The following is a 24,403-nucleotide window of genomic DNA, read 5'->3' as shown; positions in this document are numbered from 1 at the left end:
TAATTTGCCCGGTACTGACATTAAACTTACCGGTCTATAATTGCTAGGGTCTCCTTTAGAGCCCTTTTTAAATATTGGTGTTATATTAGCTGTCTTCCAATCATTGGGTACCGAAGCTGATTTAAAGGATAGGTTACAAACCACCATTAACAGTTCCACAATTTCATATTTGAGTTCTTTTAGAACCCTTGAGTGAATGCCATCTGGTCCTGGAGACTTGTGACTGTTTAGCTTATCAATTAGTTCCAAAACCACCTCTAATGCCACTTCAATCCGGGACAGTTCCTCAGATTTGTCACCTATAAAGGATGGCTCAGATTTGGGAATCTCTCTAACATCCTCAGCCGTGAAGACTGAAGCAAAGAAATCATTTAGTTTTTCCGCAATGGCATTATCTTCCTTGATTACTCCTTTTATGTTTCTATTGTCCAGGGGCCCCACTGCTTTTTTAGCAGGCTTCCTGCTTCTAATGTACTTAAAAAACATTTTACTATTGTTTTTTGAATTTATGGCTAACTGTTCGTCAAAATCTTTTTTTGGCTTTTCTTATTACATTTTTACATTTAATTTGGCAGTGTTTACGTTCCTTTCTATTTTGATCACTAGGATTTGACTTCCACTTTTTAACAGATGCCTTTTTCTCTCTCACTGCCTCTTTTACATGGTTGTTAAGCCATGGTGGCTTTTTTTTAGGTCTCTTACAAATGATAAAGCAAAAAGACAGGGCACAAACTTAATTCCTTCAAGTCACTTTTCAAAGGAAAGTCCATTCCTACCAATGCTATTACACTCCAGTTTAACATCAGTCCTTGAGAAAGCCACTACAAAATGCACCTTCCCTACCTGTTAAGATACATTTAAATCAAATGTTACACAATTCACAATACATACAAAGGCAAATGTGGCTATGTATCTGTTCCAGTGCCATAGAATTCAGTGGACAATGGACTGAGCTGACAATTCTAGGTAGCAGCAAGAAAGCTACACAATGTGGAGAGTCGCTTACCCTCATTTATTAACCATCACTCAGTTATTTTATGTATTCTTTGAACACGAGTAGGGTAGCAGGAGTTAAAACCTCCAATCTTGTTTTTCATAGCACCATTAATTGCTAAAATAATTTATTTCTAAATATTTTTCTGCTGAAATTTATTTCAGTATTTTTCTTGCTCAAGTAAAAACAGGATATCCTTCATAACTGCCAACTGGAAGGGCACTCTAATGTATATTTTGCTAAGTGCTTAAATGTTAATTGGTGTTCAGTGCTGTTTAAGCGTTGAGCCCAATGGCCACAATAATATGACAATTCACCAAGTTCTGCAGCTATGCCAGTTGTAGATAACAGACCTAGAAGATTGACCTTGATATTTTGTGAGTGGCTTTATATAGTTTTAAAAGAAAGTGAGGTGAAATGACCAATATTTATTTTTAATTAGGTGCTTTATACACAGCATGCATCTGAAAAGAATTGCTTTGTCACATGTATAACAGTATCACTCAAGTTTTCCTGATCAAAAGCTATACAATCGCATAGACATGAATAAAAGGGCACCATCGCCTTTTACACTGGTATATACAGAGATATAAAAATATACAGTTAATTTTACAAAGCAACAGAGCTGAGTGAATACTGTGCATACTGCACTCTCTGAGTTTGGATAGCTGAGCATCCCAACTGCAAAGGCAATGATCAGGAACACCGCAGAAATCTTCAAGAATCAGAAGAGACAACGATCAGAATTCTGACACAGTGTAAAAATATAAGGCAGAAGCCGATTTCTTCTGAATTCTAGAGAATATACTTTGAAAACCACATCTATCTTGTTTTTAAAAAGTAGTTTCAGCAGTGTTATACATGCAAAGCATAACCAATTAGCATCAACAGTGCAACACCACAAAAACAACAGTAGTTCATCATACAAACTTAAAAAAATGTAACTTATTTTATGCATCTCTGCTCACAAAGTATTTAGGATTTGTCAGTGCATTTGTGTTAAAGTGGCATTAAAAAACTTCTGCTATTATAACAGATGTAGAATATTTTGGAAATGCATAGCATCTACATTTTTATTGTCTTTGTAAATATTTAGTTGGCATAGGCACCATTATAGTCACATGAGTGTTAAGAATTCTTGGTGGAACAGCCATTCCATTGAATTTGCTATCAGTTCATACACAGCTATTCTTGACTGCTTGTCTCAATTTTGATTTCAACAAATGCTTTTAAAATTCAAAAATATACCCTATGAATAATAAAAGAACTATATACAACATATCTAAGACACAGCTAGCCAACTGCCACAGATGTTACACACTAAAGAGAAACATTCAAGTTTGACAGATTTTGAGATGAAAGGCCTTTGGGTTGGAAGCATATCAAAAACAACAGTGCATTAGGCTGAGAATTCCTTTAGCTCAGTTTAGAACGAAGGCATTGTATGATAAAATATACATGTATATTTGGTGCAGCACTGCCATCAGTTTTAGAACCTAAATCATGTCAAATACCATTTATGTCACTCCAGTAAACATTTTAATATTTATTTAATTATGTCACAAACTCAAAGCTCTATGGAAAAAGTTCATTATTTAACCTGTACTGTTTTTATACTTTAAACAATATTTTTTACTTCTATTTCCAGAAATTTGAAAAATCTCCTAAACTGAAACTTAATATTTAATTGCCAAGAAACTTAATGCTAGGACTAGGAGTTTGTTCCCCAGGTCCTGCTCTCAGTATTCACGTGCACCCTACCTAAAACAGAACAAAAAAACTAGGAAGATTTTAGAATCTCTACATGAAATTTGTATTTGCATTTGAAACTTTCCAATAAGACTTCCCTATGCCAGATGCCCCCTCTGATTATCTCCCATAGTTGCCCTTCTTCTATCACTTTTATGTGGCCTCCCTCTAAGATTTCGGTGATATTGGTAACCTTCATCTCTGCTTCTGTTGGGTCCTTGGGTCTGTTGTCCTTTCCAAGCTTCCTCATTTCTCGGGTACTGGTATCCTCCTCTACTAGAAGGATAGCCCCATTCATTCCTTGGTCTTCTGCCACCACCGTAAGTCTGATTATAAAATTGCTTGGATTTACCACTCCTCAACATATCAGACACCTCATTTTCATCTTCAGAGCTCTCCTCCCTTGTTCTTTGTGTCCTGCTTTCTACCAAGTTGACCTGTACGTTATCAGTAGCCTTAGAATCTCTGACTTTCTCTTGCTTTTCCTTACGACCTAGAACATTACTTTTCAGTTCATTTTTTGGTGGCTCTGTGACTGATGCTGAAGTATGTGACGCCACTCTCTGTCTCTCAATCCCCTGTACTGGTGTAGCTTGATTTTGTAGTGCAGGCTTTACTTGTTTAGCAGGAGAAACAGCAGTACAAATTTGCTCCATCTTAGGCATTCTGGTTGAGGTCTCATTCGGGACATCACATTCACTGGTCAAACTAGCTACAGGGAGTGGTAGGGCACTGGAGTTACTTTCACTCACTGCCTTTTGAAGATGTTCCACACAGCTCGGAATCGGAGTACTGCATTCTTTAGCCAGATATACATTTGCTGAGGGACCAACAGTTGTCCCTTTCTCCTCAGGTGCTATAATGTTAGGTCTCGCGACTGAATTTTCCACAAAACCCGGAAATGGGTATCCATACCAAAAATGAGGGAAAAATGGAGGTGCTATTGGTACAGTTCCTAAAAACTGATTGTGTCCAAATGGTGGGTGCAGGAACATATTTTTTCCTCCCAAAGGCTCATCTTGATCTGACTGAAGAGCTTGCGCTTGGTTCTCAGATTCTACACAGACTTGTCCTTGACTTTCTGGCACCTGAGCCGTAGATATAATCAGAGGCAATGATGGAGACCTAGTGTCAACTTGCAGACTCTGATCACCAGATCTGGCCTCATTCTGCATAGGAAAATGTCTGCTTATTTGTGCGGTTTCATTTTCATTTTGAGTTGGTGGAGCCTCTTGGAACCAAGGGTTGTGAGGATATACAGGAACTGAAACTTTTGGGTACATTCTACAAGACGCTAGATAGGCCTGATGCAGAGGATACAAATAAGAATGTGGTGGCCACATGGGACAGCTGTACGCCTGCAAAACAAAAGCTTCAGATGTAAAATATCACACTGTAAAAAGTCATTTGTCAATGTGAAAACCAATTGATTTTGAAAGAGATAAAAGTAGGTTAATATAAAATATCTGCCCTTCGCAGTTCTTGACCAAGTTTTATGGTTTTACTATGAAATTTTCTTTTTTTTAATCCCTATTGCTGCATGAAATGGAAAACAGTTTGACTATACTGAAATAATCTTGTCAAAATGCTTAACGCAGACTAACTGAAGCATAATAGAGTAAGTTAAGTTATAGCTGAGCTTTTTAAGTGTGTTCAGGTTTTCTACATACTTACTGAATCATAGGTATTAAACGAATTATGTAACTCACATACTCATTCTCTACAAATCCCAAGGAAAAAAATAGTACCACTTCTTGCAACATGCCCATACGAATCTACAGACGTCTGAAATGTTGTTCATTGCCACAAAATCCAAAGGTTACATTCTGCAGCCCAGTAATTGGAATTCTACCACCTAATATGCACTAACAAAATAGACAGTTTGCGCTTACTGCATGTACATCATCTCCTTTGATCCAGAAGCTGCTGGATTACTATTGTCCACTAAAGGCTTCCCAGACCTGTATGGAAGGAGCCTGTAGGACACCAAGAATTTTACCACATATGGTCATGGTAACTCAAGACAGTTTCCAGACCAGGAAATTGTCTAAATGAGAAAAATAAAAAGAGGAGGAATATGCCCTCAAATGTTGTCAGTAATTCTATTCTTTGTCTGCTTCAGTCAGTAGGTTGTTTTTATGCACAAGATGACAGTCTTCTACATCCTAAATAATGCACCCTGCCAGCATGATTCAGAAAACGAGTTTCACACTGGGGTCTATGAAACGAAAGCACAGTTTTAACATACATAGCAATAAAGGACTAAGGACCAGCTAATTCTCTGTTAATCAAACCAAAGACTCTGGTTACACAAAGTTATCAAAATCACCAACTTCTCTCTTTTCATTCTTTAATTATGAGAGCCAAAAGAGATCTTTTTTCCAGATTTGGTCATTAAAAAACACCACAAACCATTCTACTCCACAGATACAGGGATCAGAGCTAATTTTCATAACAAAGATTGAAAAAATATCACCACCTTCACTTTTGCTCTTCTATGCAAGTAGAGCAGACCCCTGAGTTACGTGAGGGTTGTGTTCCTGGGCATCCTTGTATAACTCACATTTCGCACGAGTCAGGGGGAGTTGGGAACCAGGCAGAAGCCTGGCTCCCAGCTTCGCTGGGCTTGTAGGAGCCCGGAAACTGACCAGCACACCAGCGCTGGTCAGTTTCCTGGCTCCCAGAGTGGTGGGGAGCTGACCCAGGAACCAGGTGGCAGTGACAGGGAGCCAGGAAGAAACTGCGCCACCGCAGCTGTCAGTCCCCTGTCTCCCGCACCTGTTGGAAGCCAGGGAGAAGCTGCACTGCCATGACTGTCTGACCACCCAGCCAGCTGGCTTGTAGTGCACACTGTAGAGACGCCTGCATTAAGCTCCAGAGGTCCCAGGTTTGAGTCTGCCTGTGGTCAGCTATGTTTCCTCTGACATCCTATGGCTTATAGCTTCCCACAGCTCCAGGGGCTGGAGGAGGAGCTGCGCTCCTGCCGTTTCTGGGAATCTCAGGATTTCAATTCATGTTAATGCAAGTTAAGTGCAAGTCAAAATCATGTATATCAGGGGTTTACTGTATTAAGATTTCCTGATCTCGGCCTATGATGTTTCCATATATTGCCATGCTAATTTTTAATATTACTGATGTAACTGGTGGCATATGCAATCTTAATGAAGAATAGGGGAATGACTGCTTTAATAAGCTATTGTCCTAATTGTGACTTTGACTTTTCCCCTATTAAAATTACAATTTTAGGATGGAAAATATGAAGGTTAAATAGAAATATCTCATTGTCAAGAGTTTGGATAATTACCTTCACACCAAGATTAAAGAAAAAACGAAGAATGCTTTTATCTGGAGGGGAAAAAACAAAAATCCAGTCAATTCCTTTTTTTTTTTTAAAAATACATGTGAATGCACATTTTCCTCCCACCCAGAAATCAACCTCATTCTATGCAAATTTTCAGCTATAGTTCCAGTAGAATAAAGTTCAAAACACTTTGTATTGCTACTTTAGCTTGCTGGTTCAACTCCCTTTGGACTGATATGAGATAATATGAAACTCAGCCTCGAATTTAAATTCCAGTTTCAAGGAACCAAACTCAGTTTATATTTGTAAAAGAGAGAATGTTAGCCAAATGAACACTCTATCCAGTCAAGTGTGGTGATGTTATAGAGAAACTTGTATTGTCTTTGTAAAACGTTAAAATAAGAATTTTTCCAGATTAGTAACAAAACTGCTGGTTCAAGTTTCTGATTAAAATAACATGAAATTTAATTTATTCTTTCACTGCCATAACAGGGAACAGATGTCTACAAGAGTGATTCCCTGTAACAGGACACATTTCAATGCAACAAACAATTCCGTACCACACCCATGTTTTTTCAGCTCAATCAATTGCTCATAAACATCTCCTTTACTTACATTTGCTATGGTTACGGTCCTACTAGAGAGGTTTGCAACATAGTGGTGCATACAACAAGCTAAACAAGGATCAAATGCAGTAATGTTTCAAATCCACCATAGAATACAGAGTCTTAGACAGTGAGCACAGACACGTTTTCAAAATCTGCTGAAAGCCATGCTAAGGATGTTGAGTAAATGAGCAACCATTGAAAAGTTCAGCAGCTGCTTAATTACTCAAAAGGTGGGGGAAGGTGGCTCCAGAAAGCAGGCTCCCCTCCCCGCCAGCCTGTTGGAGCTGGGACTCGGCATTTAAACCATGCCCCACCTCCAACAGGCTCCTACCCTCCCTTCCCCTTGCCACAGCAGGGCACAGACTCCACCAGCTCATTCAGGCCAGGAAGCAGCATTTCAGGTGCCTCATGGTACAAAAGGGGTCCTGCAGGATTGACAAACTCAGTGCCAGCTGAAACTCAGTCAGCCTTGCTGCTTGAGCCCCAGCTGGCATGGGTTTATTAGTTTTCCCCTCCCTCTCCCTCACCACACAATGGCTCCACAAGAACCACAGCAAGGAGCACTTGACCAAATTTCGTGGCACACCAGTGTGCCACAACACACTGGTTGAAAGCCACTGGTCTACAATGTCAAAGGAATCTTGTTTTTCAAAATACGAATACTTTTACACAAAAGCAGACTTCTTTTGATGCAGGAAAGCAAAACAGTGGATCAGGTTATGAGCCATGAGAAGTTCACAACAGAGTGATGAATATCACCACTTAAAATAATTACTCTCAGCACGCCAGCTAAAAAAAATGAGCAATACAATTTACTTGTTTTTATACAAAGACTGGTAGAACAGCAACTGTTACATCTTTCAACACTTATGCAAACAAAGTGAAAGAAAACATTCAATTTTCCTCCACCCATATTTTAAACAAACATATACCTTTGGAGAAAGAGAAAGTTATAAAGATTTCTTACCTTTAGGCAGATCATCACCAGTATTACAGAGAGAATAAGGTGGTGCAATGGCTCTCTCCCCCTTTTCACTAAAAGGGAATCCAGGGAACAGTGGGTCCTGATAAGGATTCAGTGTCTGAGGCAAAGGCATTAAAGGCTGGTTAACTGCTTGTATTGACACAGGAACGCCAGCAACAGGAGCAGATGCCTGAGATACAACAGAATCAGGTCCAGTTGTTGGGGCCGGCATCAAGGAGGGAACAGGAATTTGGGTCGGAATACCTAAGAAAGGGAAGAGTGTAAGAAACGAACACACAAAATTAGACTAAAGAACATTACAGTGAGATATGATGGCAAGTGACTGAAGAATTAAAACATCAGGAAGAGGAATTATTTAGGGCGATACAAAAGAACGCAAGTCATGAAATGAAGCTGAAGAACAATGAAGACTCAATACAACAATTTTCAGACAGTGACTGTACAACAGTTTATCCAAAAATGATAACAAATATCACTTATATTATTTAAGATAACCCTTAACAGAAGGCAAAAGGGAACTGAACCTTATATCTGAATCTCTAAGGCTATGTCTAGACTGCAGGCTTCTGTTGGGAGACCAGAGGTCTCTCAGCAGAAGTCTGCCGTGTCAGGAGCATTCTGCCGACATCCCAGTCTTCCTCCTTCCACAAGGAAGGAGGGATGTCTCAGCAGCGGGGGCGGCGCTGGCCCCATGTGGATGGGCCAAGTGTTGGGAAAGCCTCTCCCGACAGAACTGTCAGCAAGAGATATACAAATCAGGTGCACAATTTGCGTATCTTTTGCCAACGGCTCTCAGCAATCTAGACACAGCCTAAGAGACTCAGGTGGAATGGAATAGCAATACTGTTGCCCTTCCCTGGCTTAAGAGGGAAAGGGTCATATGAACTGTTTTAATTAGCAATGACACAGTTATACAGACAACTGAAGCTAAGTGAGATTTTCAAATGCAGGTAGGAATGTTGAGTATCTAATTATCTTTCAATGTCTGCTTTTCAAAATCCCACCCACAGACCATTTTAAGTCACTTTTTACACACAGACCGTCCTGAACATGTCTCCAAAGTAGACCAAAGAAGATTTCTTCAAACCTGTTGGTGCATAAGTTGGCTCATTTTGCCAAGCTGGCACAATGGCTGGAATTGAAGGCACTGTGGGAGGCAAATGCACCTCAGACAACACTGGAGGCGGAGCTGGATTTACACATGGTAAGTATTCTGTCAGCTTCTATAAAGCAAAGAGACCAAATGAAATTAGTAGGACTCACAGATAACGTTTTCTTACAGTAAGAGCAAAAATTCCATTCCATTCACAAAGGTTTGACTATCTAGAATATTAATTAGGCTGCCACTGTCACAGTAGCACAAAACTGTATAATACAAGTAGTTAACAAGCTACAGTAAACCCTCGATAACAGACCCTATTATACCGGACATCCATAATAACAAATGTCCACTAGAGACCCACACTCCTTCGTCCTCCACAAAGGAAGTTGAGTGTAGTGCTGTAAAAGACTCACCAGAGCTGCCACAGGGTACCCCCTCACCCCGATCTCCACAGGTGCAGGGTCCCTGGCTGTGGCTGGGACTGCCACAACTGTGGGGTCCCTGGCCACACCACCCCTGTTGCTGCGGGGTGCCCCCCCACACCCCCCACAACCTCACCCCCTATGGCTCAGGCCACTGCAGCTGCAGGGTCCCTGGCTGCAGCTGGGACGACTGCAGCAGCGAGGTCCTGGTTCAGAGCCAGGACAAGTCCCCACGTTCAGGGCAGAGCGCAGGTGGCTCACAGCTGAGGAGCCATGACATTCTGCCCACAGCATGGGTGGCTCAGATCCTGAGGAGCCTCCCATGTTCAGGGCAGAGCACGGGTGGCTTCAAGCCTGAGGAAACCCCATGCTCTGCCCTGAGCACGAGTGTCTCAGAGCCAGGACAAACCCCTACGCTCAGAGCAGAGCACAGCGGCTCAGAGCTGAGGAGCCCCCATGCACAGGTGGGTAGGACCTGGAGGAGTTACTGAGGAGCCAGGAGCAGAGAGGAGCTGGAGCCCAGAGCAGCTGGGAAGGTCAGTGAGTAAACCCTCGGATTTAATGGACTTTTGGGATTAATGGCCACCTCTCCCCCCAGCTAGTCCATTAAATCGAGGGTTTACTGTACTGACAAAATAGGAATTTTTAATGTGTAGCCACCTTCAGTCTTGTTCATTGGATGTATATGAAGATGGAACGCTCTTTCATCCTAGGACCACCTCTCCAGAAAAGACTATACAGACACTAAGACTTTTGTATTCAGGCAGCAAATTCAGCAACTGTCACAACAATACATTTATTCACCTCCAAGAAGAAAAGCCACTAACTGAGTGATGCAAGAGGGCCTGCTCAGATTCTCCTGTATGACACTGTGCTACAATACCAACAGAGAATGGTAACAACCACAAAACCTGTTGGTGCTATCAAAACATAATCAAAGTTGATTAAAAAGTTTCCTAGGCCAGCAAGAGTTGAAAATACTGTAGAGGGAACAATATTAGTCTCTAGTCAAGCTGCAGAAGGTGTAAAAGCTGGAGAGGAATAAAAGAGTGTGTTTAAACCCAAAAAGCATTCACTTAAAAGGTACATGCGGATTAACCCTTACTCAGACTCCTGGAATGACCCTTACAATTAAACTGCCAGATCTTCTGGATAAGGACTAGGTCTTCATACAACACCTAGAATCATGGGCAGCAGGATAAGAGGCAAGGGGAGGCAATGCCTTCTTTGAGTCTTGGTGCTCAACCTTTCCCCTCTTTCTATCCCTATTCTGACCATTCCTGCAGGTTTCAATAGCAGATTTTTGCAGCCTGTTGAGTCTTCCCCCATAGTGGATCTAATAATTTACAAGAGAAAAAGCCTTCCAGCTTGCCAAACCTATTAGCATTTGAACCCATAAAAGAGCCATAAAGTGGAAACAAAGCCATTTAACAAGCATGTGGCCAGTCCAAAGTTGTATACTGTCAGTTTCTAATGTATTGACAAAAACAGCTGTGCATTATTGTAGTATGTCTTCTGAGTCTTAGTTTAAAATCTGCTTTAAATATTTGATTAGTTTGTTGCTGAAGATTATAAAAATAACACATCTAAAAAAATCATGTCATAGATCTTTTTAGATGCACAATCTGAGTATTCACCTTTAGCCTTAAATGTCTGGATCTTCAGCCACAGTTTTTTAAATAAATTCTTCAAAAGACCACCCTTAACTAAAATACAAATTTTAATTACTAATGGTACAAAAATTAGCTTCCAAAGTCTTCTGGTAATTTGTCCATCCCTGCTCTCCATTCATGCCCCCCATAGAAGAGAGTCCTTAAAGAGAGAGTCCTTTTCTTTCAGATAGCTGGATATGAATTTTCCTTTCTTTACTTCTATTTGATGAGCTAGTTTTAAGAGGACTCTTCACCAAAATCACTACCTTAGTAAGATATAAAATCCTTTGTTATGCCTAAAACCTTTGAAAGCAAATTTTTAACACAGATATCGTGAAGTTTCATAAACATGTCTATTGTTATGGAGATCACATAAACTAAGTGTTCCCTTTTTCTAAAAGCAATGAACTTTGCTATGAACATGCTAAACCACTGATTAATTTTAAATAATGTCTTTGTTTCAGTGAGCTAACTAAATAGGTAGCACTCTGGAATGATTCTTTATGAAAGCTTAATAGTACGTTTAAAATACAAAATCAGAAGAACTGCATCATGTATTCCATAATATTTTATGTTGTATTCAGCAGGACAGCTGAATTGGCCCTTATTACAAAGTTTTTGCAAATAAATCTCTGACAAATTTCAAGTACATGAAAAAATCTGTAACTGACACTTTTTATTCCCAAATTCAGTGCTTTTAGGTTACCTTCTGCATGTCCAGTCTTCAGAAACTAGCATGCAGTAGAAATTATGCACTATTTTCTTTACAAAGAAATTTAAGAAGAGGGATTTTTTTTCAAATGTCATTGCTACATTGGGATTCAGGGACGTGGCTCTCAACAGAGTTGGGGGAGAAAGAGAAGAGGGAGACAGCGGGAAGAGAGCAGAGGCTGGGGAGTTTGCCTCTCCCAAGCAACAGTTTACCCACGGTCCATGCCTAGCACAATGAGTTTCTATTCCTAACTGGGGGGCATTGGGAACCACCACAATACAAAGTCATTGTCTTCAAGAGCTATATGGATGCGATGGGATGAAGGCCTCATGGTTGAAAAATGCCAAAGTTAAATATTTCTTACTTGTTCAGCAGAAGATTGAAGTTGCGTCTTCCCTTGTTTCAAAGAAGATGGAGCTCTTGGATACTTGTCATCTCCACCATTTTTCTATTACAAAGTTAAAACAGAGTCAGTGCTAGTCTACATTTTTCTACAAAAAGGCCATTCAAAAGATAGTAAGCATGCCATACTTTGTTAAAAGGTGGGACGGCCATCAGAGGAGGGTTTGTCAGATTGCTTCCATACTAGCACAATATGATGCCTATGGATGATCTGCTGGGCTAGATGACAACTAGCTCAGAGTCACTGAGGCAAGGTGGGTATACAGGGAGGTTGGAGCTCCCTGGGAGGGGAGACCCCAGAGTATGGGGACAATGCCACAGGGCAGTATCATTGGGGAAGGGTGCCACGGCCTAGGAATGATATGGGTCCAGAGACAAGGCAGTGGAGCCATTAATAGGAGGAAGTAACAGCAGGCAAGGCTTTGGATGGAGAAGGCACTCCAGAGGCTGGCCTGAGTTAATTCCCTCAGTGACCAACAGGAGGTGCAGCGGCAGTGAGTCACAAATGATTACAGGGACAAATACTCACTTTTGTCAAAAAAGTGCAGAGGAGCCATGAAAGGGGCAAACAGAGGTGCCAACGCCATACAGGGGAGAGACTGGGCTGGGAGAGTTCCCAGGGCAGGGTCTGAGTGACAGTGTAGGAGGAGGGGACACCTTGGACAAGACCATATGGTGTCCCATTTGTCCTTTAGCCACTATGGTTACTGTAGGCTTACTGCATATAGCGCAGGAAGGCAGCGAGCAAGAGACAGAACTGATTCAGTCTTTTTTAAAATTACCTCAGATGAATCTGACTCAAACTTCTGACTGAAGTGGATCTGCCTAGAATTTGGTTCTGTAATATCAAGAGATACAACATTGTAAATAAAGCATCAAATAGTTCCAGTAGTCACAACTTCACCCAGTATAACAAGTTTTTCCCCAAGTTAAATCTTCAGCTATCTTACAACCTTTCTACTTCATCTCAAACATACATTACTTCAAATTAGCATAAACATCGAAAGTAGAATAGACCTGAATAATAAGTAGGGCTGTCCAGAAAAGAAAATTCCTGTTTCACAAAAATTTCCCACTTTCAGAATTTGATTTCATTCTGAACTGGGAAGACTTTTTTTCCTTTGAAGAGACTAACTCAGCCTAGATGTAGATAATCTAAATTCAGGGTCCCTGCTCTGCCTGAGGCAGGGATTTTCAAAAAACATGAATCAGATGTAGGAGCTTCAATGCCTATTTGTCTTTATCAGAGAAGAGGAGAAAAGGGGACACAGGTGAAAAACAGTCAAAAAATCAGGTACATGGGGAAGAGTAGATCCTTGAAGTTGAGACAAAAGAGCTTCAACGTGATGTAGTAAAGAAGGAGAAAGCAGGGGACAGATTCACAGAGTTTACATTTAACAAGACTGACAGATAAGAAAGCAGATTAGTAACTGCATTTTGTGTTAACTCAGCAGTTGCCTGCTATCCCACTATACAGCTTCAACTTTCTTTCCCACCACCACTGGAAAATTAACCCCACCAGAATCAGAAGAGCTTAGTTACCCATTTTGACTCCAACCTGGCAATTTCACAAAGAATTGTAAGGAAAGTAGTAGAAAGACATCTCCTCTCACCCTTTTCCAGCAACATTTAAAAATATATTTGCAATGCTCTCTCTCTCTCTCACACACACACACACACACACACACCTTTCAGTTGCACCCCACCCTAATATTTTTATTAGTTGAAATCACTGTAACTCAGGGGGTCTCACAAGAAAAATTTGGTGGCCTCAGAGTGCAGCTACCAACTCTTAATGCCAGTTTTTCCTTCATTAACTTGAGGAAAAATAAATAAGTATGCACATATACACATCCAGACTCGATAATAAAAAATAAAACTGCAAAGCGTAGTTTTCTTAATGACATTTTTCAAAGGCCTTAGTTGCTACCTGAGGCTGTGACAAGTAATTTTAACAACCATGCAAGTATCGCTTTTTACAGCCTCTCAACTAACTAGCAAGTCTGCAGTGAAAAGTGATATGTTTATATTCATTAATAACACTTCTCACCAAGCCCCAGGATGAATGAAGGCATGGATGAGTGGGTCAGAGGGGGGAGTCAGTGACAGCCAGGGGAGGCAGTGGAGGCCCAGGGAATGGGGAAATGGATCAGTGACCCCAGGAAGGTAGGAGCAATGGGAAGAAGGGGGACCTGCAGTCATGTGGTTGTAATGGGAGGTAGGTGCCCAGGATGAGCACCCTTCACTGCTCAGCCAACATCCAGTGCTAGTGTGGCCTCTACTGCTGCGTGTCCAGGGCTGGGGATCAGCACCGAGGACCATGGCTATTTCTGCATGGCCAGCACCCGCAGTTAACATACAAGGTCAGAGCCTGCTACCATTGATCTGCACCTAGGACTAGGACCACTGTCCACTGCTACACAGCCAGGATCAGGAATCCTGATTGCTGGTTCCTGGTAGAGCCCAAGGTCAGTAACCACTGCCACATGTCCAGGGATCAGCTCCCACTGCCAAAGCCAGGGCTAAGGCCTAGCTGCCAGGGTCAGCATCCAGGGCAGGGAGGGTCTGAGGGAGCAGTTGTGAGTCAGCATCCACTATCAGTGGCTCCCACCAGGGTTTGGCACCACACAGGCAGAGCTGGCAATCAGAGCCCACCTCTGCATGGCCAGTAGTTGAAGCCTCAAGCCCCATGGCCAAAGCTGGGAGGAGGGTCAGCACCCAAAACACCGTGGCTGAAACTGGGTGTTGGTGCCCAAAGCCACGTGGCTGAAACCCTGGCCCACGCATGCAGGCTCTTTAAGTCCTATCACCTGAGTCCTCTGCTAAACATCCCAAGGCTGAAGCCTGAGCACCACTGCTCCTCCTCCCCCATAGGTCAAGAACTTACCTTTCTCCTTCAGCATTGCACCTCACCTGTCTCCAGAGTCACTGCAGCACAGTGCCTCCAGGTGCAAACAGGGAGACAAAGAGGGAGAGAGGGGGAGTAGGCAATGCCTTGCACTCCCCTCCCCCATCCTAATCACCACCCAGGAGGTCAGCGGCACTTAAAAAACCCCTGTGGCCACTGTAGCTATATGTGAAAAGTGGTGCTTTAGTCATTTATCTCTTTAACTTACTTAAGTGGAAAGAGGGTTCATCTAAGAAAAAAAACAAGTACCTCTTGCATTTCTCCATCAGCAGGTCTGAAAAAAATTATCTAGCACTAATTTCAGTATGATCCAGCACCTAAGTACTTTTATGTGGGTCAGAAGACCTAGCTTTTCAGCATTTAGCTACTGTTGCATGTCCTCTCACCTAATTTGAAAATTTCTATAAGGTATTTGACCCTAGGGTCACATCTATAAATGAAGGAAACACACACCCTCTCCCCAAAGTATATAACTAAACTGCGCTTGACCAGTGCCACAGAGGCAAAAAATTACCCTCATGTACCCAGTCAGATGCATAAATCCACGAGGCACATCCCCAGCTTTGGGAGTCCCAGGTTTGGTTATTTAACGTAACACCTAACAGTCTTAATTCTAGAAAACAACTCCTTTTACACTACCTTTATCCTTTTGTTCTTCCACATCTGATTTCCGCCTGCCATTTCTTCTTTCAGTAACAGCTGGGAGCTTTACGCAAGTATCAACAGTCTGCGTAGCAACCTGACAAACTGAATGGTTCTAAAGAAATTGAGAAGCAAAATTCAGCATTTCCTGGAAAACAGCTTGACCACAGGAATTCAGAAAACAATGTGCCATCATCTAAAATTACCTCATTGGGCCTCCATGAATACAATCTTATTTTCAGCAGGAGCCTAAGAAAATAAGCAGCCTTATAATCCCAAATTTTCTACCCACACAACTCACCAGAGCATTCTGGCCATGTCTACACTCGCCCCGTCCCCCTTCCGGAAGGGGTATGGTAAAGAGTGCAGCAGAAGATGCAAATAAGGTACAGATTAAAATATCTCGTGCCTCGTTAGCATATCCCCATGAGATCTCACTTCCAGAAGAAGGATCTTCTGTAAAGGGAATTTCCTTCAGAAGGAGCCCCAGGTTCTTCAAAAGGAGACCCATCTACACAGCAGCTTTGCTTCCGGAAGAGAATCTTTTGGAAGCAAGATCTCTTGGGGATATACCAGTGAAGCGCAAGATATTTCAATCTGTGCCTCATTTGCATCTTCCACTCCACTGATTACCATACCCCTTCCAGAAGGGGGAAGCACGAGCATAGACGTGGCTTCTAAGGGGGTGGGGCTCAGCTTTGAGTCAGGAGCTCTGGTCATTAAGCTACATAAACAAACCCTAGAGTTTATTCTCCTTCTAGAATTGAACGTTTCATTTTAATCACAATATTCTTCCATATCAAGCAGCAACATCACAATATTGGCCACACTGGCCAATGAGACAGTTGTCTCCTCTAGTCTACTTCTGCTCTTTACTCCCAAGGAAAGTTCCAGAAAGTTATCCTGGGACTGATTCTCTTCTCAAGAACAACTGATGGAAGTCAGGAGTAACATCGCTGAAAAGTTTAAGATAAGCAGAATCAGGTCTCTGACTGGAAATTTTCATCCCCATATAGCAAGGTCTCTCTAGAATCCCATTCCAACCAAAATATACCCCTATCAGTATTTCAGCCTGCCTCCTCTATCTTCTGCACAACTGAAATAAAAAACAAAACCCCAACCCATCAAAACTGAAAACTCCAAAGAGCAATTATGTGAAGGCAGAAGTTTCTCATCCAGTAGATCTGTTTCCAGCGTGTACTAAGAGTTATGTCTACTTTCTTTAGAAAGCAAACATATCTTTTACACTCCTATTACTTCAGCAGAGGAAACTTCTGTCCTGACTCGTGCATCAACAGAATGGCCACCCAAATTCCACACGAAGGACTAAAATCCACAGTTATACCTATTCAACTCCTCTGAAGATAACTGAGCTCCACAACAAGTAAGAACAGAATTCAACCTAGGGAATCTTCATTACTTCTAAGTAAATAGATTTCATGTGAACAAAGTGAGATAATCTTGTAACCCACACGAATATTGTAATATACAGAGTATAACTATACTTCAGAACAACTCCTGCACCCACTTCTCTATGCATATAGAGGGATCTATTGAGGAAAAGACAAAATTTGGGTAACTGTACATACCAACTCTCTGCATGATACCTAGCTGAGCCTAAAGGATCTACTGGAACATGGTCCATTTCTACACAGATGGAGCAAGGGCTTTCTAACTTCAGTGCCCACTCTAGTCATATAATGTCAATACTTATAAACTTATAATTCTCTAAGGAGAAACGCTGTGTCTTGTTGAATGAAACACAGTTCAAAATATGTTACTTTTTAACTTTATACAGAAGAGATGCAAGTCAAGACATTTTACTTTTCAAAAATAATAAGAAAAGTAGACAAGTGCAGAAATGTTAATTTCAAGGTAATAATTCACTAGCAAGTTGTAATACTACTTTAAAAATACTTAACTACAAATGCTGAAGTATACATACTGAAAGAGCAGGAAAAGCCTGTTCATCTCTTTGCTGAATCTCATAAAGCGAGCGAGACTCTTCTATGGCCTGTTTCTCTCTACGCTCCTCTGGAGATAGGCCGAAGTAGTGGCAATCCCTGCCAGGGTAGTCCATGTCTTCAGCTCTGTCACGGTCTTGTTTTCTGTAGGGCAAAATGTACAAAAAATTGCCACAGAAACAGTCAAATGGATACCAAATGTGAAAGTTCCATTACCCCAGAACTACAACCAGGAAAAAGCTGAGATATTCATAGTAGATATTCAGGCCCCTTTATGTCTATAGTAAAACAGGAACTGTACATATCATGTTTAAGAGAAAAAATGTGTTCCATCTGCATTGTATTCCATTTTAGTACTACTTGGGAAAATGCTAGAACAGAAGTTTGGATCACATGCACTCTCTCATATAATTTACAACGTTCTCCTTTTGTTTAATTATTTCACATGGTATTACATATCCTAACATAACACAAATATACACATTCAAGTGCAATAAATGCATTTCAATAAAATACACAAAATGTTTTCCTCTAAATGAAATTAAATTTATTTTGAATTATATATGTTATATATCCTGAACTTCTGATGAAGCCATATAAAAATATACTCCATCTCTCTGTGAAATACCAGATAGTAAAAGACTAAGGACTCTTAAAAACCACACAAAAACCCCATAATTTCGCTTTGTTGACTAAGTCTTCCAAATTTTACATAGTCACTGTCACACCACAGTGAACAAGAAAATGACAAATCCACAGGACAACATAGATTATTTGTCTGAAAAGCCCTACAATTTCAGAGAGGCTGTAGAATATGCTTTGATTCTTTCTTGTACTAGCTCTGAACTTTAATCTCTCTCTCTCTCATTATCTCAAATTATTGCTGTGCAACATGTGGAAGTTAAAGTGACTAATAATTACTAACAGTTTTGTAAAGCTATTGTTGGCTTAAAAATTTGAATATGCCATGAAATAAAGAAGCCTGTTGTGATGACCTATGATTGAATATGACCTCTTATGACATTGATATTGCCACTTGCTATACATTAGCTACAAATTTTATATAAAGTATGTCAGTGGAAAAGCTATGATTTGCTAAGGATGATTACCTTGTTGATATGCTTGTTTCATTTGCATATCTGAAATTATGAATATTGTCTGTGTACTGGCATTACACACATGCTGTATTCCTGGAGAACACCCACCAACTAAAATTTGTTCATCTCTAAAGCTACCTCTGGACTAGAGCTATTTGTCAACAGAAGTTTCTGTCAGAAGATACCTTCTGACAAAATTCCTGTCGACAGATCGCAGCCAGACTGCAAAGTGGATCAAAAAAGTGATTACTCTCACAACAGAACGGCCCCTGGAATGCCAACAGAGATTGTCTCATGGCCAGGAGTCCCTTCTGGGAGCCTTGCCCTTAAAGCTGCCCCGCCCCGCAGTCAGAGGCAGACGCCAGCCACAGCTATGAGCGGCCGGGTGCAACACTGATCAGCTAAGCCCTAAGGGTCAGGCTGCAGATCCACAAGGCCCTAAGGGAGAGCTTCTCCCACGGCCCTCAATGACCCCCCCCAGGACAATCTCCCAATCAGGGCCTCAGGCCCACAGCCCTACTCTTGTCCCCACCACAACCCCTCCCTTTGCCTCCCACCCCTCCCCAATAAAGAGGGACAAGGGGGTGGTGTTCAAACACCTTCTTTACTTTAACAAAGATAAATGTGTTGAAAATAAATGTTTGTATATAGTTTTTTTTATTACAATCGCAAAACCAGTGAACAATGTGTAGAGGAGGGGGCCTTGAGACGGGACTTGGGGGGGGGGGGGGTAGTTGGAAGAGGTCAGAGCTGGGGACATAGGGCCGGGGAAGAGCAGGGGGGCAGCAGCTGCAGAAGGCTGGGCCAACAGTTCCCACCAGACGCCAGTGGTGGTGTTGAAGCAAAACATCAGTTGGTCCCAGTACCACGACCTCCACTCACGGTTGTCCCAAACCCTAACCCTGCAAGATGTCCATTAGCCTCCAGCATGGGCCCTCTGGAGGTCCTTCTTTGCCCAGTGATGGCCCTTCCAGCTGTGGGCCCACCATTTGGTGGGGGGGGGGGGCGGTGCCAGCTTCCCCTGGCACTGCTTCACGGCTGCCTCACTCCAGTGCTGGGGTGGAGTTGGCTCACTCTGGCAGGGAAGTGGGGCTGGCTCAGCCCTCGCTCAGTGTGGGCCCAGCTGTAAGGAAGACAAGGAGGAGAGACAATGAGACATTCATGCAACACAGCCCCTAAGGCCCTGTCCCCACTTGTGAGCAGTAACCAAAACCCCTCCAGGCCATGGGACAGGGATGTCCCAGGAGCAGAGCTATAACATGTGGCTTGCAGAGGTGCATGGGGGCTCCATGGTACCTTCAGGACTGTGCTGACCACTGCACACCCCACTCTGCACTCTATAAGCTAGCAGCCAAAGGGGGTGTCCCGCCACAGAGGGGTCCCTGCATGGGTGGCAAGTGAGCTGGCTGCAGCCAGGCCCTCTGCCTCCACATACACATGCGGGTCACAGCACTGTCTCAGGGCATTGACTTCTACCTATGGGCATGCCTGCATCCCCAGAGCAGCACTCCTCGGTCCCCTGAGGTCAGGCTGGTGCCCATGTGGCTAGCTCGCTTCAAGCCATGGCAGAGTCTGGCAGGCCACCCCACACCCTTGGGGACTGGGGCTTGTCTGGCCTCCCAAAAGGCAGGCAGCAGGATGCTGCCTGTGCCGGGGGGCAGCCTGCTGGGTCCAGGTGGGACACACCATCTTGGACATGCATCCACATGCCAGGACCACAGCATGAGGTGTCACTCAAGCCAGCCTGGTGTCACTCGCAGCATGTCCCTTCTGTGCCTGCCTCCCATTCCCTGGGGTGTGCAATACGCAGGGTGCTTACCAGAGGGACCCTCACCCAGCTCTGGGTACTCCCTGGAGATGGCCTGGCTGGAGGATCCTCAATCCAGGATGATGAGCAGGGTGCTGCTGCTGGCCTTGGACCCTGTGTCCACCTCTGAAGGGGGTTGAGCCCCAGGGTGCTGCTGCTCTCTCTCAGGCTGTGGGTGAGAGGGCTTCCTCTGCTGTGTTGAAGGGGACGTGTCATCCGCCCCCAGGAGCCTGTGCAGCTCGAAGGCCCTGCCTCAGATCTCTAGCCTGCATTGTGGGCCCAGGTGTAGTCCAGCTGGAGTTCTTTCACCTTGGCCTGCACCTGCTCCATAGTGCAGGCGAGGTGGTCTCATACTGCCAGGGTGGTGGCCAGCCAGACATATGCAGAGGCACCTCTTCCCCTCCCCACAAGTCCAAGCAGGCCTGGACCTTGGCCCTGGTCCAGGAGGGGGCCTAACGCTTCACGCCCTGGGGTGGCTCTTGGGATCCCTCTGGCTGGTCCCCCAAGGGCCCAGCGGGGTCTCATGGCACCTCTACCTCTGCCACGCTGCTGGCTGGTGTGGCTGTGAACATGTTGGAGGGAGCTGTGCGGCACACTTCTGCTCCAATGCCCAGCTTCCTGATACAGGTTTTCACTGACTCCCTGCAGCTTTAAGAATGGCTAGAGAAAGGGACCATAAAGCTCCACTTGCTGTGGACAGGGTGTCCCCCAGGGCACCTGCGCAGAGCCCTGGAGGCCTTTTCTGTCGACAGAAGTCCCCTCCGAAAATATCCAGACTGGTTTTCTGTTGACAGATCTCTGTCAACAGGGGCATTCCTCCTCCTGGGACACAGGATAACGCTGTTGACAAAAGTCCTGCATTCTGCCAATTTACTGGTGACAGAATGCGTTGGGAATGTGGATGCTCCACGGGTTTTGTCAACAAAATACCAGTTTTGTCGGCAAAACCCTCTAGTGTAGATGTAGTCTAAGATGCTACAGGACTGCTTGTCATACATGAAGGCCAGGCAGCTATGTACCAATGGCCCATCAATAACACTTGGCTCTCACAATGGGGCATAGAAGAAACTCATTCTGCCTGGACAGCTCTTCCTCTGGATGCCTCAGCAAAAATATGAGAATAGTTGCCCCTGTGACTCAAAGCATGTTAGGACATGTCATAAGGTCTTGTGAACCTGGCCTCCATTTGGGACAGTCACTTTTCATTTGCAGGAGCTGTGGACTTTTTTGGGGACTGTACGTCTCCAGGCAGATGGTAGAGGATATACAAGACCTTTTGATATCTCCATGTTGCCTCTTTCCTGCCCTGATTCTCAGGATTGCTGATGCTCAACTAAAAGGAGCATTTTGAACTCTGAACTGAGGACATCCCAACCTTTGGGCAGTTACCAAAGAGATTTCACAACCCAGCAGTCTATTTAATCACTGCTACTAACCTGACATAAATAATCACAAAGTCCTTGCGTGTATATGAGCTATTTTTCGTTTTTAACTCCTAATTTTATTATTAAACCTTTAGTTTTTAGTTACTGAAGGGCTGGTCTCAGCACGAATATTGAGTAAAATCTGGGTTGTATATTGATGTAGCTGATCTCTTGGGATTAGAATAATCTAATGTTTGCTTAAACTGATTTTCTGAAATCAGAGTCCAGTGTCTGGATGGTGAGAGGAGGCCTGGAAAGCCTATATCTCTAGCTTCTTGTTAACCAGTGTGGTGAGCAGTGTTCCCTTTAAGATCAGCACTTGGGCTGCTGCCCAGGAGAGATTCAGGTGCCACCCCACCGATTAGTGAATGCCCACAGCGACAGCATGCGTTTCTACTGGTGATGCACATCCACACGTCTGGCTACACATAACAAAATTTATTCTGCCCATCAACAGAAAAAAATGGAGGGAACATCGGTGACAAGACAGACGTTTACTTTTGTTAGGGGACCGCTACAAGTAGTAATAGAATAACCATCTGGCTGGTGTGAGAGTGCTCTATTTCTCCACTGTTTGTCCTGATTTTGACATCCTTACTTGTGGGTCACTGAGGCACAGTGACACAGGTAAAATAGAATAAGTAGTCAACCAAGAGCAAAGAATTCGTACTACTGAAGTCTACGTTTTGACTGGCTCCATTAGCAAGTTTATTGCTATGACAATCTAAAGCAGCTTATTGGGTATACGTGCCTAATACAAACTGAACATTTTATCCCTGACTATCTTGATCATCTGCTTCCAGTTCAAAGTTTCCCCTGCCCATCCAGAGACGCAAAATGGGAAGTGGGGAAAAAGTCCTTCTCTGGTAATATCTGGGTAGTGGCTTTCACCATTGTGACAAATGTAACACACTTATTTAATATTTGAGGTGATTAAATGTTTTACTTTTAGATTGGTCAGAAAATATTGAGAAAAATTAAGCAACTGAGAACTCCTATATTTGAGAAAAGTTTCATACTAGGCCTTATCTGAGGGTCATGAACAGTAAGAGAATATTATTCTTCTTCAGTAATGCCCACTACCTCCTCCATGCTGAAGATTATGTAAAATTTCTGGGTGAATCTAAGCTGCGCACTTTGAAAAGAGGATATCTTCTCCGTCCAATACCAAAAGCAAAACTCATAGAATCAGACATTAGAAATTGAAAAGGTGGAGTAGATTTAATAAATCTGTGTGTCAATTCACAACAGTCTTTTCCCTTCCAATATTTTTGGAAATCCCACATTGTTAGCTAATGCAAGTTACATAAGACTGCTGGCAAGGGCGGAGCAAATGTGAAAGAGAGTCAGTAAAGATGAAGGATGAGAGTGTGCACTCTGACAATTCTGACAGTGAAGAGAAATATAAAAATAATTCAAAAGATCATTAGACTACAACTTTACTCTAGTCCACCTTTTAAATGGAAAATATACTTAATCTGAGAGAAAGATTTCTCAGTTCTGAAATGATGTAATACCTAAGGCTCGTCCTAGATGCACTGGTACCAAAGCACTACTCAAAATGAATGCCCCATCCATTGCCTAAAAAACTTCTTCCCTCCCTCAACTCATTTCACCTTGAAAAATACGACTGGTTCTGCTCAGTTATATGCAAGAGGTGCCTATAAATTCCCAAATTACAGTGCTTTGCTCCGGTTGCAGTTGCACTCCACAGAGGGTAACAAGAAAGAACGCTACCCACTATCCTCAAGTATGAAAAAAAGGTAAGCAGAAACTCTGCTGTAAAAGAGTGTTTCAGAGATGGCCTGCTGGTAAGTATCCACTGCAGCTGAAATGACAATTTCATACCTCCAAGGAAGGGTGGAGACATATGATACCCTTTATTTAATGTAAGACTAATGCAGTACTGGAAATGCAATTTATTAGTGTGATGTACTTTACTTCTCTATATAAAAGATACAACAGAAATCGTCTTTTCTGCTGCATAAAAATATAACGAAGCAAACATTTTGGGTGCGTCTACACTAGGCGGCTACTTCAAAGTAGCCGGCACAACGTCGAAATAGCACGTCACATCTACATGTGCCGTGTGCTATTTTGACGCTGAAATTGACATTAGGCGACGAGACATCAAAATCGCTATTCCCATCCGAAGATGGGAATAGCACCCTAATTCGACGTTCAACGTCGAAGTAGGGCATGTGTAGACGATCCATGTCTCTCTACTTCGAAATAGCAGGGTCCTCCATAGCGGCCATCAGCTGAGGGGTTGAGATACGCTCTGTCCAGCCCCTGCGGGGCTCTACGGTCACCGCGTGCAGCAGCCCTTAGTGCAGGGCTTCTGGCTGCTGCTGCAGCTGGGGGTCCATGCTGCATGCACAGGGTCTGCAACTGGTTGTCGGCTCTGTGGATCTTGTGCCGTGCAAGCCGAGTGTGTCTGGGAGGGGCCCTTTAGGGGAGCGGCTTGGGGCTTTGCTGGCCCTTATTTCAACAGGGTGCACTTGTGTGTGTGTGGACGCTCTGCATTTCCTTCCAGGGCGACTCCTTTCGACATTCCCCGTTGCTACTTCAACGTTGAATGTCGATGGCACCAGCCCTGGAGGAAGTGTAGACAATACGCAAAAAAGTAGCCTA

The 24,403-nt window shown here is 43.1% G+C and overlaps 1 protein-coding gene across 2 annotated transcripts in view; it reads right to left on the bottom strand.

The window, feature by feature from the left end:
• Nucleotides 1–1,413: 1,413 nt before the first annotated feature.
• Nucleotides 1,414–24,403, bottom strand: part of OTUD4 (OTU deubiquitinase 4) — a 54,001-nt gene continuing 31,011 nt past the window's right edge. For both annotated transcript variants that reach the window (XM_074993250.1, XM_074993251.1), the window contains exons 15-22: nt 17,423–17,585; nt 15,475–15,592; nt 12,710–12,765; nt 11,890–11,973; nt 8,725–8,860; nt 7,620–7,880; nt 6,048–6,088; nt 1,414–4,101 (exon numbers count right to left, since the gene is read on the bottom strand). In XM_074993250.1, coding sequence (XP_074849351.1) covers nt 2,842–4,101; nt 6,048–6,088; nt 7,620–7,880; nt 8,725–8,860; nt 11,890–11,973; nt 12,710–12,765; nt 15,475–15,592; nt 17,423–17,585 — 2,119 coding nt within the window. In that variant the 3' untranslated portion in view covers nt 1,414–2,841. The remainder of the gene's footprint in view (nt 4,102–6,047; nt 6,089–7,619; nt 7,881–8,724; nt 8,861–11,889; nt 11,974–12,709; nt 12,766–15,474; nt 15,593–17,422; nt 17,586–24,403) is intronic.

This window comes from Carettochelys insculpta, chromosome 4 (genome assembly GCF_033958435.1).
Source record: "Carettochelys insculpta isolate YL-2023 chromosome 4, ASM3395843v1, whole genome shotgun sequence".
Lineage (NCBI taxonomy): Eukaryota > Metazoa > Chordata > Testudines > Carettochelyidae > Carettochelys > Carettochelys insculpta.
This window is presented reverse-complemented; position numbering and strand designations above follow the sequence as displayed.